This window comes from Barbatula barbatula (genome assembly GCF_947034865.1).
Source record: "Barbatula barbatula genome assembly, chromosome: 2".
NCBI lineage: Eukaryota > Metazoa > Chordata > Actinopteri > Cypriniformes > Nemacheilidae > Barbatula > Barbatula barbatula.
In genome coordinates, this window is record NC_136767.1 from 10693175 (window position 1) to 10717198 (window position 24024).

Sequence of the window (24024 nt, forward strand, 5' to 3'; positions counted from 1 at the left end):
CTGCCCAGCTTTAAATTGCCCAAAAATCACAAGAAAGACTCTTTTAAAACTGTAAAAATATTATTTATCTTATATGCCAAGCCTTCTATGAAAGTTGTGAATGCTTAAGACGCTTCACAAAAGGGGAAATTTTACCTTAGACCTGGTGCTATTGCAATAAATAAAGTATGTCACATTAAACACCCCTGAAGACTTTTCTCTCTCCATTTAAATGGATACAGCCCAGATATTTCCGAGATTAAGCTATTTACAGGTTCTCACATGATATTCATGTGTTTTCTCAGTTAATTATCTACTGTGCCATGATAAATAAGTCAGTTTGTCTGTTGCTTTACATTCAATTATGTTCGTATGCTGTTGCCAGCTAGTATAACAATGCTGTGTTCTCTGATGAATCTTTCTTACCAGACTCTCATTACAAAGCAGCATTTAGAAAGATATAGGCAAAAACCTTACTGATTTACAGACTATCTTGACCTAGAATTCAATTACGCAAGTTGGTTAGTCTAGGCAGTGCGGGCCCGTCCAACAGGCAATACAGGCGATTGCCTCGGTTAAGGTGGAAATAAGTGCAACCTGCACAGGGACCTTGTTGATTAACAAAGGAAGCACAGAAACGGTAAAGTGAAAAACACCACAGGAATTGAATAACAGAATAAACTCTAGACACGACAATCGACAGTGAATGCCAATAAATACAAAACATCAGTATAAACAAAGACAGAAAACATAAAATAAATAGGAGCAGAGTAGCAACCTGCATAAGGTGCTTTAGGTGATGTCAAATACGTCTTATTGCACATGCTTGGAGTGTTCAGGATTATGGGTAATGTAGTATCTCATAACAACGTCATGTTCATTTTACATCAAGAAATGCTCCTCATCTTAATTGGTTATGAGATAAACTTAACTTAATTGGTTATGAGATATTATTTTAGCAAGGTTGCGGCTTAGGCAAACCATGGCATCAAAATGGTACTTTTCAGGAGCCAGAAATAGAAAAGCAAAGAAAAGCAAGCTCAAAATAAAGGTCTGCTTTACATTGTTTAATGCATGAGAACGATATCCATCACCATCTTCAATGTAACCCACATGAAAAAAAATATTTCTAAAGGCACTAAATTATAATTTACTATGGTAAACTGTGGTAAAAAACTATAGGATTTACTCCTTGTCTTAAGTTATCTTTATTTAAATCTGTTTATATACTGTTGTTGTATTATAACAGCTTTGTTAACTATGTTCGACTTAAAAAAGCAGTAATGGAGTTTAACAGATAATAGATCTGTATGAGAATAAAAAAAATTGATTTGATGCTGTTTATAGAAACAACCCGAACTTTTCAACCCGACTAGTCACATGTTTACGCTCGGTCAGCGCCCCTTTGAACGCGCAGGGTACCCCTTTGGCATCGCTTTTTGACGAGCAGGGAACTGCATTGCGGTTTGCTAAATGCTCCAGACCGAGAATTCTTAGCACTTCATAATTATTTAGGGTTTTAATATTTTGTCGAACCCCACCCCACCCTCACCCTAAACCTAACCACTTCTCGGCCATATAAATTATAACACAGGAATAAAAGCACAGTCACAGGTATTTATTGCACAAACTGACTAACATCATTACAAAGTATTACAATCAACTCTTGTCGCAGACATTTCTGCACCGACGCCATACGATAAATTTACATGAAGATGCCATGTCCGTGAATGCACGAAGTCAGCTACTTGGCTCCCATTCAAAAAAAAAACGGAACAGCTAGATACAGTCGGTCGTGGGAGTCAATACCGTTTCACGCTCAAAGCCAACCAAATGCCACGATCGGTCACGAGCCAATGGCATCGAAGCTGACGTAAATTTTTGAACGTCGTTGTTCACCGGATCGGAGATTTACGGTGCGGACGGTGATTGTTTTCGCATCTGTTCCTCATACAAATCGATCGTTTCGTGTTGGTACGATTGGAATATCTGTATATTTGAACGATATTGTGACTGCTTGTATCTTGTGGTTTATTTTTACGATAAATAAACTGTTACATTACTTGCACAAACTGCCTGAATAGCATCATGTAAAGCAATACTGGCCATTAAACTTAAACGAAACCCCGAAACATCATCATTGCAAATTATATCTAATATACATTTTCATAATGACGGTAAAAGTTGCGTGTCCTGCATGTCGAAAAATGACGCCAAAGGGGTACGCTAGCACGTTCAAAGGTGATGCCGAGCGTAAATATGTGACCAGTCTTGATAGAAAATGTCCCTTTCTAAATGTCGAGCTCTTGCCAATTTATCGGAGTAATGTCTCTTCTTACATTATTTTGATCATTCATTGTTATTTTTTTAGTCCTACACAGTGATGTTTAGAACAGCCCCTCAAAAAATGTGTTTATTCATATGTATCCAAATGCAGCATTTATTTATTTGCTCCTGTTCATGCAATTTTATGTCTATATTGTAGTTTGACAGCCAAGACCCCATTCCTTGAAATAGCATACAGTATAATAGAATTAGCAAATATTTGTTACACTATGCAAGAAAGACATAAATTCATCCAACAACAAGCAAATTTGTGGGAGCAAACCACATTATATCTGCCACACCAAACACGTCGTACTGTAAAACCAAGTATTCTGCCCTTAATCCAGCTTCAATTTTAGTCATTATAGTCTTCACACATGGCAACCTGCTTTACTGACACCACACGGAATTGAGGCTAATCTAAAGATACTGCAGATCTGTCTACGCTTGAACAAATTGCTCAAGTCTTGAAGCCTGGGCGGGGGACAGTAATTAGGAGTAATGCAAGATTGATTCCCACTCAGCAGCAATGCTTTGATTAATGTCAGGCTCTCTGCGAACAGAAACATGTGTTTGTTTTAATCAGAAGGTCTTGTTTAATTGCTCTGGGTTTGGAGTGCTGTTTTGGTATGTAACCTGGGTGCTTCTGGCAATGAAGGCGACTTTCCGTAGTCGACAGCACGGGCTGCTCTTTGTCATGTCCACAGCTTAATGCTGTAACTTGCGCGTTGATTAAATTTCTGCTCTGTCTCAGTCGCTTATTATGTACACACTTCAAATATGGAATGTGTCGCCACCCAAGACAACAGATCTTGAGAAAACTGCTGCCTTGGAAAAATAAGGGATTCGACATGACACAAGTTGAGAAAAATAGTAATTGTCTCCTCGAGCTGTAATGATGACTGGCTAAATAAAAGCTGGGGCTACTGCTGTTTTGATTAAATGTCACCAGTGAAAAATGAAGCTCAACTAGCGATCGCCGGCTCTCGCTCAAAGTTAATTCACCAGGTTTTTCCATTCATGGGATAAAACCAGTCCTCCGATTTATTTCGGCACATCACAATATCTCAAATATGCAAAGTAGTGCCATTCAAATGATCTGGTAAAGCATTTTAATCAGTTGTCCTTCTAGCGAATTGCTGCTTGTTGGATGCATTGCTTGATACTGAATGAAATAGCTTGACTGTTATTTGTCTTATTACCCAGCCTTGTAAAGGAATCAATAGAAACACTACCTGAAGCCAAGTTGTCTCACTGAACTAATTGCGAGTTGGATGCAAAGCCTTCAGAATTCCAATACATTCTTTACCACAAAGTAGCACTTTCACTATTTTGTCAAATTGAGCAGCTGACTATACATTACATGTTAAAGGTGAGGAGTTTAATTGTTGTGCCACTAGCACCACCAAAAGAAAATCACAAAAATGATTGTTTTCAAAACAATCTAAAAGAGGGTGACCTGAATCAGAGTACCCCCTAAACTCATACGACAAACTACCGCAAACAAAGAGAAGGCTGTTAGGTCAGCTGACATTGTCTGCGTCTGGGTCTGAAGTTGACATGACACAATCTGACAGTCTTTTGGCTCTAGTTGATATTCAAACCGCAAAAAGTGTACGTCTCTGTGTCAATGCTAATGTGTTTGTTATGAGGATACGACAGATGGTCATATATTTGTGTGCCAGAAGTGTATATTTAATACCATATGTGTACCATAACGTTAAGGATATGGGTGATAAATCAAATGCATAGAGGTATTTGTGTGGGCGGGAGGTGCTGATGTGGTCACCAAGGAAACAGCTAGTGCGAGGGACCATTGATGGGCATTTAAAGATACCATAGAGTAGTCAATACAAATGGGCTTCGTTTTCATCTGTTATGTGACATTTCCATGACATAATATATGTAAAGATGTAAAGAGTAATGCTGATCGGTGTATAACTTTTACATTTGTTTTTGGTCTTTGTGCTTTCAGTGGAGGTGGTTGTTTACATGCTACTATAGAGTTTCTCCTCTCGCCTTCAGAACTGAAAGTTGTGTAAATGTTAACGTTTAATGGCATTTGTGGATGATCTTTAATGTGACTAATCTAATAGGCTAGACAGTGCTTCTAATACTAATCACAGAAGAGAATTAATTCAGAACCTTCGGTTTGATGAAGGCCAATGAAAACTTCACTTTACTCATTTTGAGTTTTTCCCTGAGTGTCAGCGTAAATTAAATTGTAATGGTGTTACTTTAGGAAGGGAAGAGATGTGTGTGTCTTTGCGGTTCACTTAGCATTCTTTCACTATTATGTGCCTGATACAAAATAATAATCACTGCATTAGTGTGCACTTCACTTAATGGGTTCTACTTCTGTTCTCTTACATATTTTCCACCTGTGTTGTGTGTCCCAAAATATTACACGTCGATATTTAACATGCAATGGAAAACAATTGCATTCGATTGATATTATGCACTATTTCTGTTTCATAACTCTTGTCAGTTTAAAGATAAATACAATGACCGGGCCGCGTTTCCTGAAACCTTAACGCTACGTCGTTCTGAAGTTATACCTTAAGCTGTACCTTATCGTTATGATGTGTTTCCCGAAACGTTCTTAGTTAAGTATACCTTCTGTAAGTCACAGGTTTGGAAGGTTGGTCTGGAGCACTCTTAGCTGTACCTTATCACTGTCCGACCCGCTAGTGGCCATTGTGGGAAAAAAGCTTCTTTACATCGAAGTCTATACAAATACAATTTTTAATTAAAAAAATTAAAAGTTAAAAATACAGTATATTGACGGGTTTTCATGCAAAGAATAAAATTATCTTTACACTGATGGTTGTTAGCTCTTTGAAATAATCTAAAGGTGCATCAGCTGGCAAACCAAAGAATTTGGAGTATTTTTAAAGGGAAAGATTGTGGTATAAAGTTTAGTCAAACTGCAGCGATACAGCACATGTTTCGGCTAAATCAAAGACGGTGCCATCCGCGGAGCATTTTAGTGCGTTTATTCCGTGAAAACCTGGCTACTATTTTTGCTGCAATTATACTTATAGAAAAGTTATAAGTTGTTGGTTTAACTTTGTCAAGACAAACTCAACGGAGCAGCCCCTAAATTCAGCTTTTCCTGCTATAGCTGGAATTATATGTTCCGCTGTCTTTGCTTTTATTGAGTAAATAATCACACTATGGCGACATATTTTACGATGATATAAATGACGGCTTCCCAAACACAGGTATAATCAAAGGAAGGCTATTTCATGGCACACCTTTTAAATAGAAAATAGGGAAAAACACACATTCACTCCCTTTACTTTTAATTTTTCCTCGTCATGAATGAATGAGTTTAATTTCAATATCAAAATAACTTACTGTAGGGCTGCACAATTATGGCATACTTGCTTATACCATACCCCTTGATATTGTAAATGTGATTAATAATGCAATGAAGCAGCCCCTGTATAGAGTGAATAATGCATTTGCGAATGATCGATATCCATTAATAAAGCACCACAGCCGCGGACAGCACATGATAACATTGGACGTGGGAAAGTAACCTCTAAGGTATAGTTCTGGAAAGATGACTAGAATAGGTAAAACTGTAGTAACGGTGTCCCTTTTGAGTTTTCATTGCGTGCTAAGAGACAACGGTATCGGGAAACGCAGCCCAGGCCATCAATATAATGACCAAACATTTTTTATTTCTTTGTTCTGTACATCAAAGATCATTTAGAAACATGTGTTTGGAACAACATGAGGGTCAATACATAGTCATCATTTTTATTTTGGGCGAATTATCTTTACAATTCTGTGCCTGAACATTAAAACAAATCAAGATAAAATAAAACCAAGCAAAAAAATGCTGTCCTGGGTTTCATTAGTATAATGCTATGATGGTATGATCCGTCTGTCGATATTCAAGCCCTGCTATGACAGTTTTATCTTTGGAGCATTTTGAGTCAAGGAAAGAAAATCCATGGCAGCATAACTTCTAAGCCAACGCTCAAGTTTTGTGACAAGCGACGAAGCAACAAAAATGATCACCTGGTGCCTGACCTGATAAATATCTAAGCTCGTATCTTGTCCTTTCACAGATGAGCAATAGTACTGCATTTGTCACCTCAAGAATGTCCTTAGCTTATAACTGGATTTAAAGCATGAATGGCTAAAGAAATTGATTTCCTCAATGGAGTAATTTCTTTAAATGATCTATAGCTGTGCTAGAATGGCTGAATGCAATTTCTTTTCTTTCCAAAAATCTTTGTAAGAGCCCTAAGCCACTACAGCAGCAGTCACGTTCAACTCATCGGAAAATAAAGAAAGATTAAAGAATGTAAGAGTAAAGAATGAGCACGTGCTTTGTTTTAAACAAGTTCTTAATTGGAAGAATGCACTTTTTCTTTGTTATTCTCACAAAGATGTTTTTTTCAGCTGAAGTCATTTTTTTGTGTAGAGCTCTTAGACGAGGATTGGTTGTGTAAATTATGCATGCAGTGCAAGCCTGCTCTGAATTGTGAAGCTGTCAAGTCTTTTCGAATTTGGATGCTTGCTATGAATTGGAGATGCTTTTACTCATGAGAATGTTGTGTCTGTCTGTCTGTCTCTCTCTCCCTCGTTCTCTTTATCTCTCGCTCGCTCTCCTTTCAGCGCAAGATCTTCCATTTTCCAGGTCTGATTTGTATGCGGTTTGTTAAGCAGTGGAACTAATTAATGTAATAGGATGAAAAGACGCGATTTAAGTATTATTCTGTACAGATGAAGAGCGACTCATTTGCTCGTAGTCTGTCTCAAACTTGCCTCAGTTTATAGAACAGACTTGCATTAATACTGATAACTGGAATATCTGATACTCAGTACAACAGATCTCTTGCTTATGTCATATTGCCTAATTATGTTTCATTACTGTTCACAGAAACAGCTGTTTGGTTTGTTAACTAACAGTCTGTAAAATCATTGGATTTTCTAGCTACTGTGCTTTAAGCAAAGCCATATGGACCTCATGGACACAAGTTCCCCAAAACCTTTATTGTGACTTTGTTCGGTGGCTTCCTTTAAATGTCACGAGAGCCCCATTTGATTCCAATGAATTGGACCACAAGGAGAGGTGCTGAAATTGTCTGTACTCTGTGTTCAGTTATATCTAAAATCCGCTTTGTTCATGTTCATTCCAAAGGAAATGGGAACATTATGTGGTTATACGCTGAGACAACAGTGCACAAAAACACATTTCAACAGAAATACAATATTTAACTTCTGCTGGCTTGACCACTTTAGTGGATGTTCCAGTATATGTTCTTGCACACTTGCCATATGTTTTCACCTTCACATGCACATTTACATCTAGCTCACCAGGATGCTAAAAGTGGGTCAGAGAATGTAAGGGTTTTTTATATTAAATGTGAGCCTTCAACACACAGAATTAAATTAGTCCAGCAACAGGGACCCAGCAATCTCAATAGTATGGCTATATGGATCTTCTTTAATTCGATTTCCTTAAAGCTGGTGTGCTGTGCAAGCATTATGGCTTAGCAGTGAATAGAGGAGCTCAGTCACTCTCATCTGATCAGCTACCTTGTTGAATCTTATTACCTTAAAGTTCATTCCAAATAAGGAAAAAATGGGCAGAATACAATAATATACATCCAAGAGAGTTTGGGCTAAACAAAGTTATTTATTACTTCAGATAATTGTACATAGACAATAAAATATTGGTTATGTTCTTGCAGGAATTGTATTGCAACAATTAAGTTGTAATGAAGAGACAAACTGTATTTGTAGGAGGAGTCTGGATCCTGATATGTCAAGGAAATATAACAAAATGAACATCATTTGCATACTGTATATTATATCATATGTTTAACACATCGTATTTTTATAATTCACAGTTGCACTTGCTGCCTTAAAGACCTCAAACACACGATGTTGATTGTAACACAGTTCAATAAAAGGAAGGAAGGAGACGGGAACCGGCGAACATAAAATAGACTTTTAATTTAAAAAAATCAAACATAAATAGACAGCCGGCAGCCCCCTCACGGGCGACTGCCGGCGACACGCACAAACCATAACATAAAGTCCAGGCCTGGTCCTCTCTCACTGACGGTCCGGTCGCTCGTCGCCTTATGCTCCCAATCTTCTCCTTGATACGAGGCCGGTGCGCGTACATCTGACGCTCGTAATCACTCACGCACCAGCCTCGAATCCCGGCTCTCGTCCCGCCTACCTCATTACATACACCCCTCATATCAGATCATATGTTAGTTTATTGATCAAAATAAACCAATATCTTTAAGATGTAATTGTATATATCGGAATCAAAATAATAATAAATAAATAAAAATGGAAACCAGAAGTAGTTCTGGACCAGTTTTTACATCTTGTGGTCTATATGTGATGAGATGGGAGTGAGAATATGTTTGGTTAATAACCTCAACGTAATAGAAAAAAACATGAGGTTTTTATGAATTTATGAATCTATATTTATGAGATAATGTCTGCAGTCTCACACTATTCCTTTAAAATTGGCACACCGTAATTTAAAAGAGTTTCAAGTCAAGGTTTCAATCCCTCTCACAGAAATAGCAAAACATGTCTCCAGTGACCTTGATGCATGAAACAATAAACAGAACAGTAAGGCAAAGAATAATAAAGCAGTTTATATAGAGAGAATGCAATTGAGCTAGACAATATAAGTTACGTATATATAAACATTCAACAAGCATATAAAAATGCTTTGTAATACACTATTGCACTGTTGAAAGAAACATTAAATCTATTGACATAAAAACTCACCGATTTTTACAGTATTTGCAGCTCAAACGGACTCCCCAAGGTTTCTTCCATCTTCATCACACCATTGTATATAGGTTCTGCCATTGTCATGTTTGGCTTTCTGGCTGGGAAGCGTAAGGCAGCATTTGCGTTTAATAAAAAAACTGCGGAATTGAATTGAAAATAAAAATACATTTGTCACTGCTGTTGAGTGGCCTAATGTTTTCTGAGCTCTTGCTGCATTTCAAGAATGTAGACACCGTAACTTAATTACATCGACTAAGTATTTTAGTAGGGGTTTAGTAAAGACAAGTCATATTCCTAGGGCTGTAATTGGAAGATGTTCTGTTGTAACTGTTTTTTTTTATCATTCTGCAATGTTTAAATCTGAGGAAATGAAAGTGTATAAAATATTAACGGAAATCTCATTTGTATCACATACTGCTGTGGCATGCAATCAAAGTTCTGCTGAGCTGAAATAAAAGGGTTCTTCTTATTGCCTACTTCGCTGTGAATAATTGATGATACCCACCAACTAAATTAGCATTTTCTCTAAGTATTATTGTCGAAGATAAGGGTGAGAGATTTGGGATGTGTGCGGCAGTATTCACCAACAATCATCTGGATTTTCCTGTGTTCTTTTCAGGTTGACATGCTTAGGCCAACTAAAATCACAGGCGTCATCACCCAGGGGGCTAAAGACTTTGGACATGTTCAGTTTGTTGGATCCTATAAGGTGGCTTACAGCAATGACGGCGAGAGATGGTTTATATATCAGGATGGAAAACAGAACAAGGACAAGGTACTGTAATATTCTAAATCTACTACTGTCAAATGTCAAAATCTCATAGTGTTGAAAGACTAAAATAACATTTAAAGGCTTTTTTATCTCAAGGTTGATTTGAAACACATTGATTTGAATCTTGTTTTTGCCATATTGTGTTTCACTTGGCCTTCCATGGGCATGTTTACATCCCAAAGTGAATTAAAACAATGCCTCCTTTCCTGGTAAAGGGATATATATTCCCTGTCAGGACTGTCCCAGGACACCCAAATGACATTTGGGTGTCCTCTCTGTCTCTCTCTCTGTCTCTCTCTCTGTCTCTTTCTCTGTATCTCTCTCTCTCTCTCTCTCTCTCTCTCTTTCTGTGTCATCACTCTTCTCTCTCTCTGGTCTGCCTGTACCCAGATAACAGTCCAATCTTACAGGCCTACAGTAAGCAAAGAGTGTGCCAAAAATGTTTGTTTACAACCCTCCATTGGCTTACAATCTTCCAATACATTGGCCTGCTTGTCTTTTGAGACCCTGTTAAATCCCCCACTATTCTAAACTCAGCAGTGAAGCTGAGCATCTTTAAGTTCTGAATACACGGAATATTCTTGTTTTTGAAACGTGACAGGAGATTTTAAACATATATCCCAGTTTATGATATCAATATTTCAGGAGATGTGTGTGTATAGACTTGTTCCCAACTCGGCAACAACACAAACGCTATGTGGCCCAAAGGTAATTTCCGGTAGACCAAAGAATCAAAAACTATTGAGTAGTTTTAATTTAATCTAAGTCAATTACTATACAATAAACCATCTTAACAGATGCCATCTTTGTTATTTGTACCGCACCTGGAATAGAAAAACACACTGACATACGCTCAGTGTCCAAACTGAAAGTGCATAGCTGCACTAACAACTGTTATTTGGTTATTTCTGTACAAACTTGATAAATCCAGCTGTTCCAGAAATCTTCCATATATTTTTTCAAAAAGCCTACCTTTTACTGATTTGTATGTTTTTTGTTGTCAAACCATTGGGAGAACCACCTTGTGAACACACAAAATGATTGTCAGGAATACTGTACCACATGACTTCTGACATTCTAAAAAAAGAATGTGTCCATTATGTGTTGTTTGCAGTTCACAGTCTAGTCCCATCATAGAGACAATTGCCTATTACATGACACTCACTTCAGTGATAGCAGTCATAGAGACATTTTCTGTATCCCATTCCGTAACAACAATATGTTTACAGCACCTTTAATATAAATACACTTTTCTAGTTGCAGAAAGCGGTTGTCACTCCCACCAATAGCCAAACTGTAAGTTCATAAGTGTTTAGAATGCGCAAAAACAAGTTAATCGCCATTGTCTATGTTGTGGATTGTTACTTGCAGTGTGTTTCTCAGGCAGCTTGTTTAAATAGAAATTCTTACTCTGGCTTTGATCAAAGTCCACTTCAGTTGAAGCGGTTTTAGCCCAAAGAGACAGGTCAAGTTAACACCACACATTACGCTTACTTATCCCATAATTTCTGCACAAACAACTTTAAAAACAAAACAAACACTTCTATCTGCTTTCTGCCAGAAATCATCAGCTCCCCTGTAGCTGTTGTCAATGAAGACACGGGCATGAGAGCAGCGATGCACAACTATAATTGATTAGCCTCAGGTCAGCGTCAAAGGGTTAATAAGCCTGTGAATAGAACTAGTCCCTTCATGGGCGAGGGGTCAATAGCACATTAGATGGCAGTAAATAAGATCATGTCCCAAGATGAAATACTGGTGGATCTCCTACCCTGTGTCAAGCATGATTTTACAATTCTCGCAAGAGGTAGCTATATGATGCTATGTGGTCCATGTTAGTTTTCATTCACATTCCTTTAGGTGACCACTCGCTCAGGGGTCCTTGCTACAGTAGTTTTCATTGTGTTGTGTTATACTCCTGGCCATGTACTCCTGTCTGTGGTCAAATGATACTTGATGAGCTGAAATTCATACAGTAGAAGAGAAGATTGATGTTAGCTTTTGAAGAAGGATAAAATGAGATATGATTGATATCCTATGATAGCCAGTCAAGCCAGTGCAACACATGACATGACCAAGACAGTAAATCAGGTATCTGGCGTGCCCTGCCATTTGCATCAGTTTCAAATGATGACTTACCAGAAGGAAAGGCATAAATGCCCTTGCTTTTTTTTGGTAGTAGGTGCCCTTGATGTTCTCATTGCAGAAATCAATACTGTGGAAACATTGCCCAATGGGTCTTATTGGAGGCACAGACCAGAACAGATTGGAGGGGAAAAGTGTAACTCTATTTCCATCCACTGAGCAGGAGGTTTAAGTGAGGTTTAGTCACCCAGAAAGGGCACCCACTTTATCGGTGGGAATGTATAAAGAAATGCACTTTCGTAATTCTAGAGGTGCTCCTCTAAATGTCTGTATTAATACCTGTTAAGACTCTTTACAGATAGCATTGGACCATGTGCCAAGTTTATTCATTTGATTCCTTTTCAACATGATTGCTAATATCTAGTAGTGTGCTACAAGTTTCGTGAACCACTTCTACTTTCAAAGTGACCTCATAATCACAGAATGGACTCCAACAAATTGTTATTTTTAAGATGAAGTCGATTAAATTCAGAGTATTTACATTCGAGCTACCACCTGCACAATTCATCTGAGCAAAGCATTGGTTACAGAACAGACTTTTGTCGTGTTACGGACTGTGTTTTAGCCTTTTAACTTGATCTTGTTTTTATGGCTCTTTGGGGACAATACATGTTTAGATCTTGTCTTTTCAAGCACTGAAACCTTCTTCTACCCCTCGTACCCACAGCTGCTTTTAATTAAAAAATACAGTATTCAGAGTCTTCTACTTTTTGAATTTGGACCTGGTCTAATGGCAGCCTCAGAGGCCTATTTTTCTGGCTGTTCTGAAGATGGTGGGACTTGAAAATTATATTGAATACACTGCAACCCACCATTTACTGTCTTTAGGTGAAATGAGCTCTGGAACCAGAGCTGCATTAGCTTGGATTGCCCTCTATGCCCTGGATATTGACTTGCAGTCAAGGGGATTCCATTTTCAACAGGTTATTTTTTTCCCATGACTGAAAATCCTGTTAGTGGTTCTGAGAAAATTGACAGTGTTTGTATAAATATTGTATTATCAAATTTGCATTATCTTGCCAATATTAGGATGGTAATTCGAGTACTGTAAATATTTATGTACACCTATACTGTCAATAACTACTGATCATTGTAACAAAATAATGTAAATGTAAAACAATTATTTAGTATATTCCCACAGTTCATAGCAAAATACAATAGTAAACATACGCTTTAATCTATATATTTATTTCAAATAAAACCATTAAAGTAGACATTTTGTTTTTAAAACCTGTCCTGATATTTACTGGATTAATGTAATAGTTTACACTACACAAAAATAGCACAAATGTATGGGAATTATGTTGCACCGACTATATTTTGCTCCATATAACTTATTAACATTCAGACTCGATAAATTTAACATTAAACATTTTTTTTTATTTTAGGTGAAACAATTTTTCACTCAAAAAGTGTAAAGCTGTGAAATAAATAAAATATTCTGTATTAATTGTTTAAATGTACTGTACGTAAAAAAAGTAAAGTAACTAAAATATTTCAAAGAATTCAGTATATATTAAAATATAATTTGTTGATTAAATACTTTTTTCCTATTAAATGCATTAAACGTACATTTTAGATCAATGAAATGTTGGATTTTTAAAATTTTTATACGTTCCACTAAAAAATCTGTTAAAGTTAATATAACTGTTTATTTTTGTGATTTTTACTAGGCCACGTGAATTATTTTTTTAGAGTAAAAGGGTTTTCAAAACATTTCCATCAAGTCACCCTTAACCTTTGAATGGTAGCCTACATATGTAGCCTTTGGAGATTGAAAGATAGAAAATTGTCACCTGAAGCTAACAAGAAGTTAACAACGCCTCTGAGTAACAGAAATGGCTTCCCTGCTGAGTCATACCATATTTCTACAGACCTCAGGGGAAATAGGACAACTGTGGTTCTCTCACATCCGATCTATTGATACACATTTGTATGCTATACAGCCTGTTCACTTCCTCTTACAGATAAGTTACTGAATGACAGAACAGTAAATAATAGGAAAGAAAATGAAAACAAATGTGTATTAAAAGAGATGGTGTCCTCATTTGATCCTTATCTTGACAAAGCAATGGTGTGAGATCACCCGATGGGTAAATCATTCTGCTTGCAGATCTACAGTACACCAGTTATTTTAATGGACATCATCTGAAAAGGTTGAGAGAATGGGTACTAACTCCATCATTAGATAATAATGTAAAGATTGAGTGAGGTAGTGCAGTGCAGATGAGAACACAGTGTATAAGACTACAGCAAATAAGGAGTCTAATGCCAGCCGAAGGATAAATAAATATTAAACCTTCGGAAAGAAAGAACCGAAGAAGATGCTGTTTTACATACAGTAATAGACAAGAGTGTACTTGGTCATGATATTAACTCTCTTGTGTATTTATTATTAAATCCCTAGACAAGAAAATATCTTAATATTTCTTTTAAAACACTGTAGTAAGTATTTATTTAGTCAATAACATTTCAAGCAGTAAAACATATTACATATTTTACAGTTGTAAGTTAGGTTTATGATTGTCTATACTGTACATTATATATCTCTAGTTCTCTTTTGCTAGAGAAACACTGTGTATTCTATTTAGAGAAGTCTTACATATTGAAGTCTTGTGGGGTTTCATTTTTTTAATGATTTTGTGCTTTTTCTTATCTAAGTTCTTATAGGATGAATTGACTTTGTTTATTAGTAAATTCTGTGTGAACTAACATGAATAGTTGTTTTGACAACTAACATTACCAGGGATTATTACATGCTGAAAAACTACATTACACATTGTTATTATGTAACTTAATGCATTTACAAATATTAACATATACAACCTATTTGTTCGTGTAACTCAGTGGTTATCGCATGGCGCTAGCAACAAAAGGTCATAGGTTCGATACTTAACAAGTGTATAGTATAATGCAATGTTAGTCGATTTGGATAAAAGCGTCATGTATTTGTTGTGGAAAAATAATTACGCATAAATGTAAATGTTATCCAAATGTTTTTATGGGATTTCATTTTATTGGATTTAGCGTTTGATCTCATGTGGGTTATGCATGGCATTGGTCAAAAAGGATCACATCCACATGAGTATTTGTGCATGTGAAATTCTTGTGGCTTTTCTGTAAGGGTTGTGGAAAAAAAGATTCTAAAATATTTCATCAAATATTCAAATAGTTTTTTTATTTCTGTAAGGCTTCTTTGCTGGAGTGCATATAAAAATATAGTATGAAGTAAACATGCTAGGGTTCATCAATAAAATAAAAAATAATGTATATTTATACTTCACCATGGCACTGTAGATTGTTTCTGTAGCAATTGGCCCTGGTCAAGCTCAGTTGGTCGGCATTACAATTTACTTTTTCAGATTTTGTTCTGATACTTCAAATGGACCTGTAGCCTGATAAACTGTAAATTATTTTTCTTTTTATTCTTACTGTAGTTCTACAGTGTATAAGCAGTTGATGAACTTTTAAACTACCAATGAGCAGCCTAAAACATAGTTTTACACGCAAACATTTTACAGAGGAAAGAATTATGCGGTATGTCTTTTGTTGAAGGGCATTTATGTTATAAGTGTGTGCGTTTTTAATCATCAATTTTTTATCTGTCTGTGTCTTCTTATCAGTCGGTCTCGTCTGTCTCTCCATCTGTCTATCTATCGCATCTTGGATTAACTTGCAACAGGCATGCTCAGATGTAATGCCCAGATCTCCCCACAGACAGTCTTGTTTTGCCGTGCTCCAAAAGGACTTGAGAATGCCTTCCCACTTTGAGCATCACTCCTGGGTTTTTCACACTGATTCAGCTTCATATGAAGGGCCCACTTCTCAGGACGTGTTTATGAATTGAGCAGTCTTGCCGATTGAAGAGCCTTTGAAGTGGTAAAGCGTGCTTCCCTTGTGAACTCCAAAAGGCACTTATCAGCAAATAGAATATCTAAGAGACCTGATGTGTCTACTAAGATAATCCCCCATTTGTTCCTGCATGTCATTCACTGCTCTCAAGACAACTTTGTGTTCCAGAGCTTTGCAGTCATGAGCGGAGCAGCGCATGGATTAGATTAAGCAGTAAACACCAGACAGAGATCTATGGGACGTCTTAGAGACGGATTTGTTTTCCTTGCAGCTTTTAAGCATAATCGTCCCAAATGTTTCTGGGTGCGCTGGGAGAGGATGTAATTGAGAGTGACGTGTTCCCGTCATTCCATCTGAGGGTACATGAGAAGAGTGAGATGTCTCGTTTGGTCACGGTCACAGGACATGTCAGTGTTTACTGGAGTTTTAGCGATGCTTGTTGTTGCTTGGAAGATTTAAATGGTATACAATAGTGGAGACGTATCCTACATTACACCTCTGTGCTACGCACTACTTCAGGGAAAAGGCAGTGGGGATGGGAACAGCATTAACATCTACTGTTGGTAATGAAACCCTTGATGCCTTAACAGGTCAGTTATCAGGTCAGTATTAAACGATAAACTGAGCAATCCTAATGGGGTCTTACAGGTGGGGCTCTTCTTCTATACTGTGGAATAGATGTAGCCATGGTAAAATGTGTTAAATGGAGCTTATGTTGCTGCACACTAGATCAGGGGTCTTCAACGTTTTTCGTGGCAAGGTTCCCTTAGAGGAGCAACCCTTATCGTCAAACCAATATTATGTTAAGACATTACATTAGCACTATTATGCATTATATTGTTGTACATACATACATTTCTGTGTATTATTTGTATAGTAAATATAGATCGTTTGTTTATTTTAAGGGATTTGCAGCATCGTATATTTTTCGTTTTACTGTGAGATGGACAGTTAAGCATTTACCTTTAGTTTTTATGAAGGGTTCAATGAGATGACTGACCCTGGTTAACGGCACAAGGACTATTCTAGTGGAGGAGGCTGTTTCTGGATGCGAAAGTAATCAGTGCAGATGCACTCGGTTGTAAAAGCAGACCGTTTTATTAAGCGTAGGCATATTTCTTGGCAGGATTAGAAATCCTGTGCTCCGTTCTCTTGGATCAGCATTGTCGCGGTTGTTACACGAAAATCTTGAGTTTTTGCTGCAGAGCATCATATCAGACTAAGGAAAGCAAAATGCAACTAGTCCGCCAGTGGAGTACCGTAGCCAGTGGTGTTGCATCTTGCGTCCATCTGCAATGTTTCTGTATGCACTGCTTAACAAGAAACGGACGTACTGTTGTATAGCCTATTGTTTACTATTTTGTGGTGAAATGGAAGCACGTTTCAGTGAACGTAATTCAAAGTTGCCAGCAAAAAGTAAGAGTGAACTCTATAGTGTTGTTATAATGATTTAACTTTATTTTTACTAAGTGTTGCAGTTAAAAACGTTAATCAATGAATAGGCTGTGTGCGCCTGGTGCACGCAGAGATGAATTACTTTGCGCACTTAATGTGCGAATTTCAAGCATGATTTAGTTACTATGTTGCTGCATATAGATGAGTTTTTTTTCCGTGATTAACAATGTAAATGAATACATTGATAACAAAGTACATTTTTTAAACTTAGTCACCATGAAATCAAACAATTGTAAGGGTTTTACACAGTGTTGCAGTGGTTATTATAAATGATTTATGCGTGCACACCATTATTTTTTCTTAATGAATTTGGAGTTGTAATCTTTAATTAAAAACATTAATCTCCTCTCCCTCTCTCAACAAAAACTTCACCACATGATGTCAGCAAACAAAAAAAGAGGTAGGACTATACTGACAGGCATTTTAGCCCTCCCCTCCAGGCCCAACTTACAACGAACCAATCAAAAAGGGAAAGTAAAAATAAAGCCCCGCCATACATTACTTCCCGCGTTATTTTTGGCAATTGTTGTCAACTAAGCTATTTATTTCCTTGATTTAGCAGCTATTCAGTATAAAATTCAAATAAAATGTATAGCAACTTTTGAAAACTGACTCAAATAATAAAACCAAGCATTTTCTCTCAAAATTACACAAAATGATGATCTTCACACTCATTTGGATGTTTGGCTGCAAAAGTCTATAGACAAGTGGTTCCAAAACCAGTCCTGGAGGACCCCAGTACTGCACATTTTGTATGTTTCCTTCATATATGTTTCCCTTATGTGTTGTATAACGCAATGTAAGTCCCTTTGGATAAAACCATCTGCCAAAATGCCTAAAATGCCACATTCAGTTCAGGTTTTTTTAGTCTCTACTAATGAACTGATGAGTTGGATCAGGTATGTCAGATGAGGGACACACTGTTCTGGGGTCCACCAGGACAGATTAAGAAACGTTCACTTTTTTTCAGAGGGCTAAAGAACATCTGCGATTGATCTTTATGAGCTGTAAGGCTGTCAGCTGTCTCACTGTCAGCAAAATGGAGAATAGCTTTAGAGTATACACTATGTTTAAAGATAGATTACTGTATAATAATGCTACTGTGATATTCCACCATCTAATGCTTATACATTTCACTATATAGAAACATTTTAATGGAAAGAAGAGCTGTATTTTGATTTGTCTGACAATTGATGGCCAAAATGTTGTCTAGGCAACAATGGCCACTTCTTTTTCTTGTTAGTATGTCCTAACTTGTTAGTTTCTTGTTAGTTTTCTTGTAGTAAGTTTTTCCACAACAAATACAGTAGATACTTTTAGTGCATATTATGAGTAGGAGAACTGGGAGGCAGCAAATTTGTATTTTCTCAGTTTTGCAAAGTTACGTAATGATGTCATTACGCAATGGCATAACAACGTAATTTAGCAACAAATTGACCTCCCTTTAGCAATATTTCCTGAAAATGAGTTTTGGGGAAACTATTTTGACGTGCAGCATCAGTACACGGTGCGTGTTTCATTGTACGATAGTTTTGTCAGAGTTTACAATGCTAAAGCAGTGGGTGTCAAGTTAGCACTTTACAGCTTTAACAAATTTGAATAGAAGTTCAGAAATATATGAGAATGCACTCCATTCACTTCATGCATACTTTGAACTTATCAGAAAGGAGACAGAGACAGAGAAAACTTAGACTGTAAGTCTTAACTTACAGTATTGAAAGAAAGACATGTAGGTACTTATTTGATGTAGGCCCTACCGTCATTTTATTTAACGTTTCTTATCGCTTCTGCTGCATGAATGGATGTTTTTGTCAGCAAGCTGTTTAAAATTGCAATGCACTGGAGTCCGCGTGGACAACATATTTCTGTACCCATGCTTTACATTTTTAACAAAAAGTTTCCCGTCAGAAAACAGTCATAACTGTTTGCAGTTCCACCGTGGACCCCCGTTTGAAGACCCATGCACTAAATTAAGGCATCAATAAACTAATCAAAAACTATTTGTACTCTAATTATTTATAAAGATGTTTTTTTGTTAAATGGACAATTCTTAGCAGTTGAGGTTACAGAGAAGTGGAATACTTTACTGCTTGCAGATATGCTCAAACGTCATGTTTATTCAGTTACAATGTTGAGCGTCTGACAGGTTTCTAAACACAAACATAAAAATGCTACTTAATTCCTATATATTTAATTTGCTACAGTATGTGAATATTGTTTACTTTACAAATATACTAACCATATTTTATGACCCCTGGGGAAAACTTGGTCACAGAACGTATGATGAGAAGTTCAGTGAAGGAGTTCATGTTTTAGCTGCCCTTTTGCCTGATCAATGTTTTATCAAATTGTCCCCTTGCTTTGCCTCAGAGTACATCAGAGATACAGTAGTGTGCAAACATATTCAGCACATCGAATGCTTGAGATGCATTAAAGCTTAGGGTATGAATAAATATCTTAAATATGAATGCATCCAATGTACCTAAGATTTTTCCACGGTACATTCTCCACTGGTCTGAAAGTAGTTAGTTGAGTTGCAGAAAAAAACCTAGATTAATTCCATGGAGAAGGGAATGCTGATTCAGAGTTTAAAAGAGATAGTATGTGCCAAATCGTAATGTAATGTTTGTTACACTTTTCTTGAGAAATTCAGTCAGACATCTGGGAACTCGATGCTCTTATTGATGAACTCTGTGCTGTCAGTGCTCTGAAACCTCAGTCACATAGAACTTGCCTTTGACACCCACGAAAAACTCAGTTCACAACCTTCCTCTTTATTTTTCCTTTCGCTTGCTAACTTTTTACCCTAAAGTTATTTGAGCTTTGTTGGTTTCTAGTGTCTGTTCAGCAACACAGTTATTTATAAATCATAAACTGTCCTTGCCTTTTCAGACTCCATATAAAAAAACTCTATAATACAAAGTCAAGCTTTTTTTCGTTGGGAGGAAATAAAATGAAATGTACTGCAAATGTAGCATTTATTTGATTGGAAAGTAAAGTCATTACAGTTTTAATTCAGGATTTGTTTTCCTTTCCAACAGGTCTTTCAGGGAAATTTTGATAATGACACCCACAGAAAGAATGTGATAGATCCACCCATCTATGCCAGATTCATCCGGATTCTTCCGTGGTCATGGTACGGAAGAATCACTTTGCGTGCAGAGTTACTGGGATGCACAGAGGAAGAATGAAGACCCTTTAAATTTTTCCCTTTGGTACACTTTGGTCCATATTCAATATAAACTGTTTTTAAACATTAAATTTGAAATGGGTTTGGTTATAATTGTTCTCATTTTTGTAATATGTCCTTTCTTTTTGTTTTCCCAATTAAGTGGGTTTTGGATCGATTATGTTTATTCATCTTTATTCTGTCCTGCTTTTTGTCCTTTTTATGCCATTTAATAAAATTAAGGTGGGGTTATTTCACTGTGGTTTAAGCAGTGGAACAATACAGTGTCACTTTATGTAAGAAAATATGAATGCAATGCTTCTTGGGCCATCAAACAATCAAAACACATGAGGAAAAACTAACACTAATATGTAAAACATGTTTCTACTTTAATTTGAACAGCAGGTCTGAATGAAGTTTAATCGAAGCCAACACTGGCTTCCTTATGTAGACAAAATATTACGGTATTATTGTAATATATGTAAAACGCAAAATAACTGCATGACGCATACATTACACTAGAAGTATAAGAAAGCAAGATGTATAAGTTCATTTTTTTCCAAATGAAGCGTTTTTTTTCAATCATTTGAATTATTCATTTTTATTATTTTTTTATCCGTGTCCCTGTTGTATTCTACACTGTTGAATTTCCCATAATGTAATGACGCCCCGTGAACAAGAAAGATGAATAAAATGATTTACAATGCAGTGCTGGAATCAGACATAAGATATAAAACTGAAAGCAAAAGTTAACACAAAAATGTAAATTCTGTCAGCATTTACTCATCCTCCATCCTCCGTTGTTCAAAAAACATAAAAGGGTCAATTATTTATTGCTTTGTCAATTCTCCTGCCTAGTAACATCTTTTGTGTTATATGGATGAAAAAGTCAGAGGGGTTTAAAAAGATGAGGATAGGTAAATGATGAAAATTTTGGAAGGGGTTAACTATCAATTTAGTAACTAGAAGAAAAGACGGTAAAAAGACAGATGTCTTGGGTGTTTTACCTATACAGTATTGTTTTGATCAGATGTTCAGAAGTCCTTGTTTTCAGGATGTTTATCTACATATACTACTGTATTTTATTTTCTTGATTGTAAATACTTCAGGTTAGATATCATGTTTTTAAGTACTTACAGTATACATACAGTCCCAATTGATATATCTGTTCAGTATCTTTAAAATATCCCACATTTGTAAAAAAGCGAAGGAATACTAACAGGAGTACTATGGACTACGCTATGTGAGGTTATTCATTGTACCATATGCAAAAAATAAAGGCACCATAAAATTACTACTTTCATGTATAAAGAACACTAGATGCAGATTATACAGCTGTTTTTATTTAAATAAAGTTATTAATTTATAGGTTGATCACCATTGGATTGTGGATTTCACTGGAATGTAAAATTGTATTTGCAAATGTAAAAGCTACATACAAATGAGATGGGTAACGGGGGGGGGGGTTTGTGTCATTATTTGTACAGTCTTCAGTGTGAAAAAAAAAAGAAGAAAAAAATGAATGATGTCCAAAATGTGTTGACATGAATTCCGCATATATCATACACCAGTATCAGCTTAGACATCAATTAACATACCTGAATATTTTCTAACAGATACATGCTGGCTTCATACATTGATGTTCATAAGATTATTTGGAGGTCAAATCAGTCATTGCTCTTAACATTTCCCTGTGTCTGTGAGATTCTTCTCTAACATTGTTCAGATGACGTGTGTGCTCTTCAACAGTAGTGTACAGACCTCTTAAGGGGGTGACGGTCTAAGAAGCAGAAAAAATATGAGGTGCACATTTTTTAAAACTAATAAAAATATGTATATCTGTGTGTCTGATAATCCAGCATTTCCATTTCATGTGCTGTGAATAGTGATTGTCTAAATATGTAAAGAACTAAATTTAAGAGAATATGACAGTGTTTTAATGTCTCAATAAGATACATGAGAATGGCGCTAGCAACGTCAAGGTAGTGGGTCAGAACCCAGGGATGGCATGTACTCTGATACAAATGTATAGTATAATGCAATGTAGGTCGATTTGGATAAAAGCGTCTGCCGAATGCATCAAAATGTAAATGTATTACTGAAATCTTATTTTAACTCAGCACTAAAACGCTGTCATAAGGATGACCCATTTGGCAACATGCTTTTTGGTTTTGCATTTTCCAATGCTGTCAGCTGTCATTTTTCTTTTTTAATTCAGTGTCAAGTGCTATATGATAAAGCACACTAATTCTACACCAATTATTTCAAGTGAAGTGTACAAAGGAGTACAGCCATTGCTACCAGTATAGACAGCTCTTTGGTTTGACAAATAAAAAGGCATCTGTGAAAAAGGGTTTGATTTCTGTCTATCGCTGTTTTTTTTCTCATTCATCTTCTGAAATGACAAAAAATGATGTTTAATAAGTAAAATAAGAGAGTATCTTGACCTTGTTCTTCCAGTAATTGCTGTGTATGCTTTCATTGATTGCATTCCAACCACTTGCCAAAAATTCCCTTAAGCTATTCTTTGTTTATAATGGGTATGTCCAATGCAATATCCACTGTAAATGTGATACCAGTCCATATACATTTTATGGAAGTCATTCTCCAATGCTTTTGGAATTTGCACATCCAATAGGGAAGGGACTCTGTAGGATTCCAGTACTAGAACTTTGTTTTTACACAATCCTTGAAGTCAAACATTTTATTATTTTATACACCATTGATTTACTTACTTTAATACTTCCCATTTGTGGGTCACAGCCCACCAATTAAGATCCACTATCTTTTTATGCATTAAATGGGGTGCATGCACACCGATAGATGACGTACTTCCGATTAAATCTCAGACAGCTCTGCTACATTTGGCACACGTAGCATCCGTGGGGAACAATGGCGTCTTTCAATCTGATGCTTCAAATTGCACATAGGATTAAGATCAACCATGACAGTCAAATTATCCAAACACTATCATACATCGACAACCAAAGAGAAGCATTTCAGGCATTCCATTGCAAGCTTCACGAATAAGAAAAAAGTTAAATAAACTTTTGCACTTACTTGAGGCTTGATCACAAAGACACATAGCAATGTTCAGCCTTAATGTTGTCTGTTTGCTAAAATGTTAATGTTTTCTTACCAAACACATTGTTTTTGCTTGGTGGGAAATTATCTCAGCGCTTAGATTTTAGCAGAAGTACATCATCACCGCGTGTGAATATATACCCCATTGGGGAAGAAAAAAGCAGAAGAGCTCCAGCTTGAATTAAAAACGTCAATAACTTTGAAATGAAAGAGAAGTGAAGAGATGTGAAGAACCCTTTTAGCGTCCTTTTTAGAAATGTAAAGTGTAAGAAATTGGCATGACAAAAGCAACAATGTATTTGTGTAGCCTACTGCATATTGAAAACAATATTTGTGTCAGAAAAAGACCATGATGATATTATAAAGTACTAACCAAAAATCCAACAAATTGTGTATCTTTGTAAAAAGACCACTATAAAAGTTGGTCTTTTTTGGTTCTCTAATGAATCTAAAAGAC

At 36.4% G+C, this 24024-nt stretch overlaps 1 protein-coding gene across 3 annotated transcripts in view; it reads left to right on the plus strand.

Annotated features, from left to right (window-relative positions):
* The window catches only part of edil3a (EGF-like repeats and discoidin I-like domains 3a), a 129005-nt gene extending 106169 nt beyond the window's left edge, over window positions 1-22836 (plus strand). For all 3 annotated transcript variants that reach the window (XM_079449577.1, XM_079449578.1, XM_079449579.1), the window contains 2 exons: window positions 9710-9865; window positions 20356-22836. In XM_079449577.1, coding sequence (XP_079305703.1) covers window positions 9710-9865; window positions 20356-20505 — 306 coding nt within the window. In that variant the 3' untranslated portion in view covers window positions 20506-22836. The remainder of the gene's footprint in view (window positions 1-9709; window positions 9866-20355) is intronic.
* Window positions 22837-24024: the final 1188 nt, after the last annotated feature.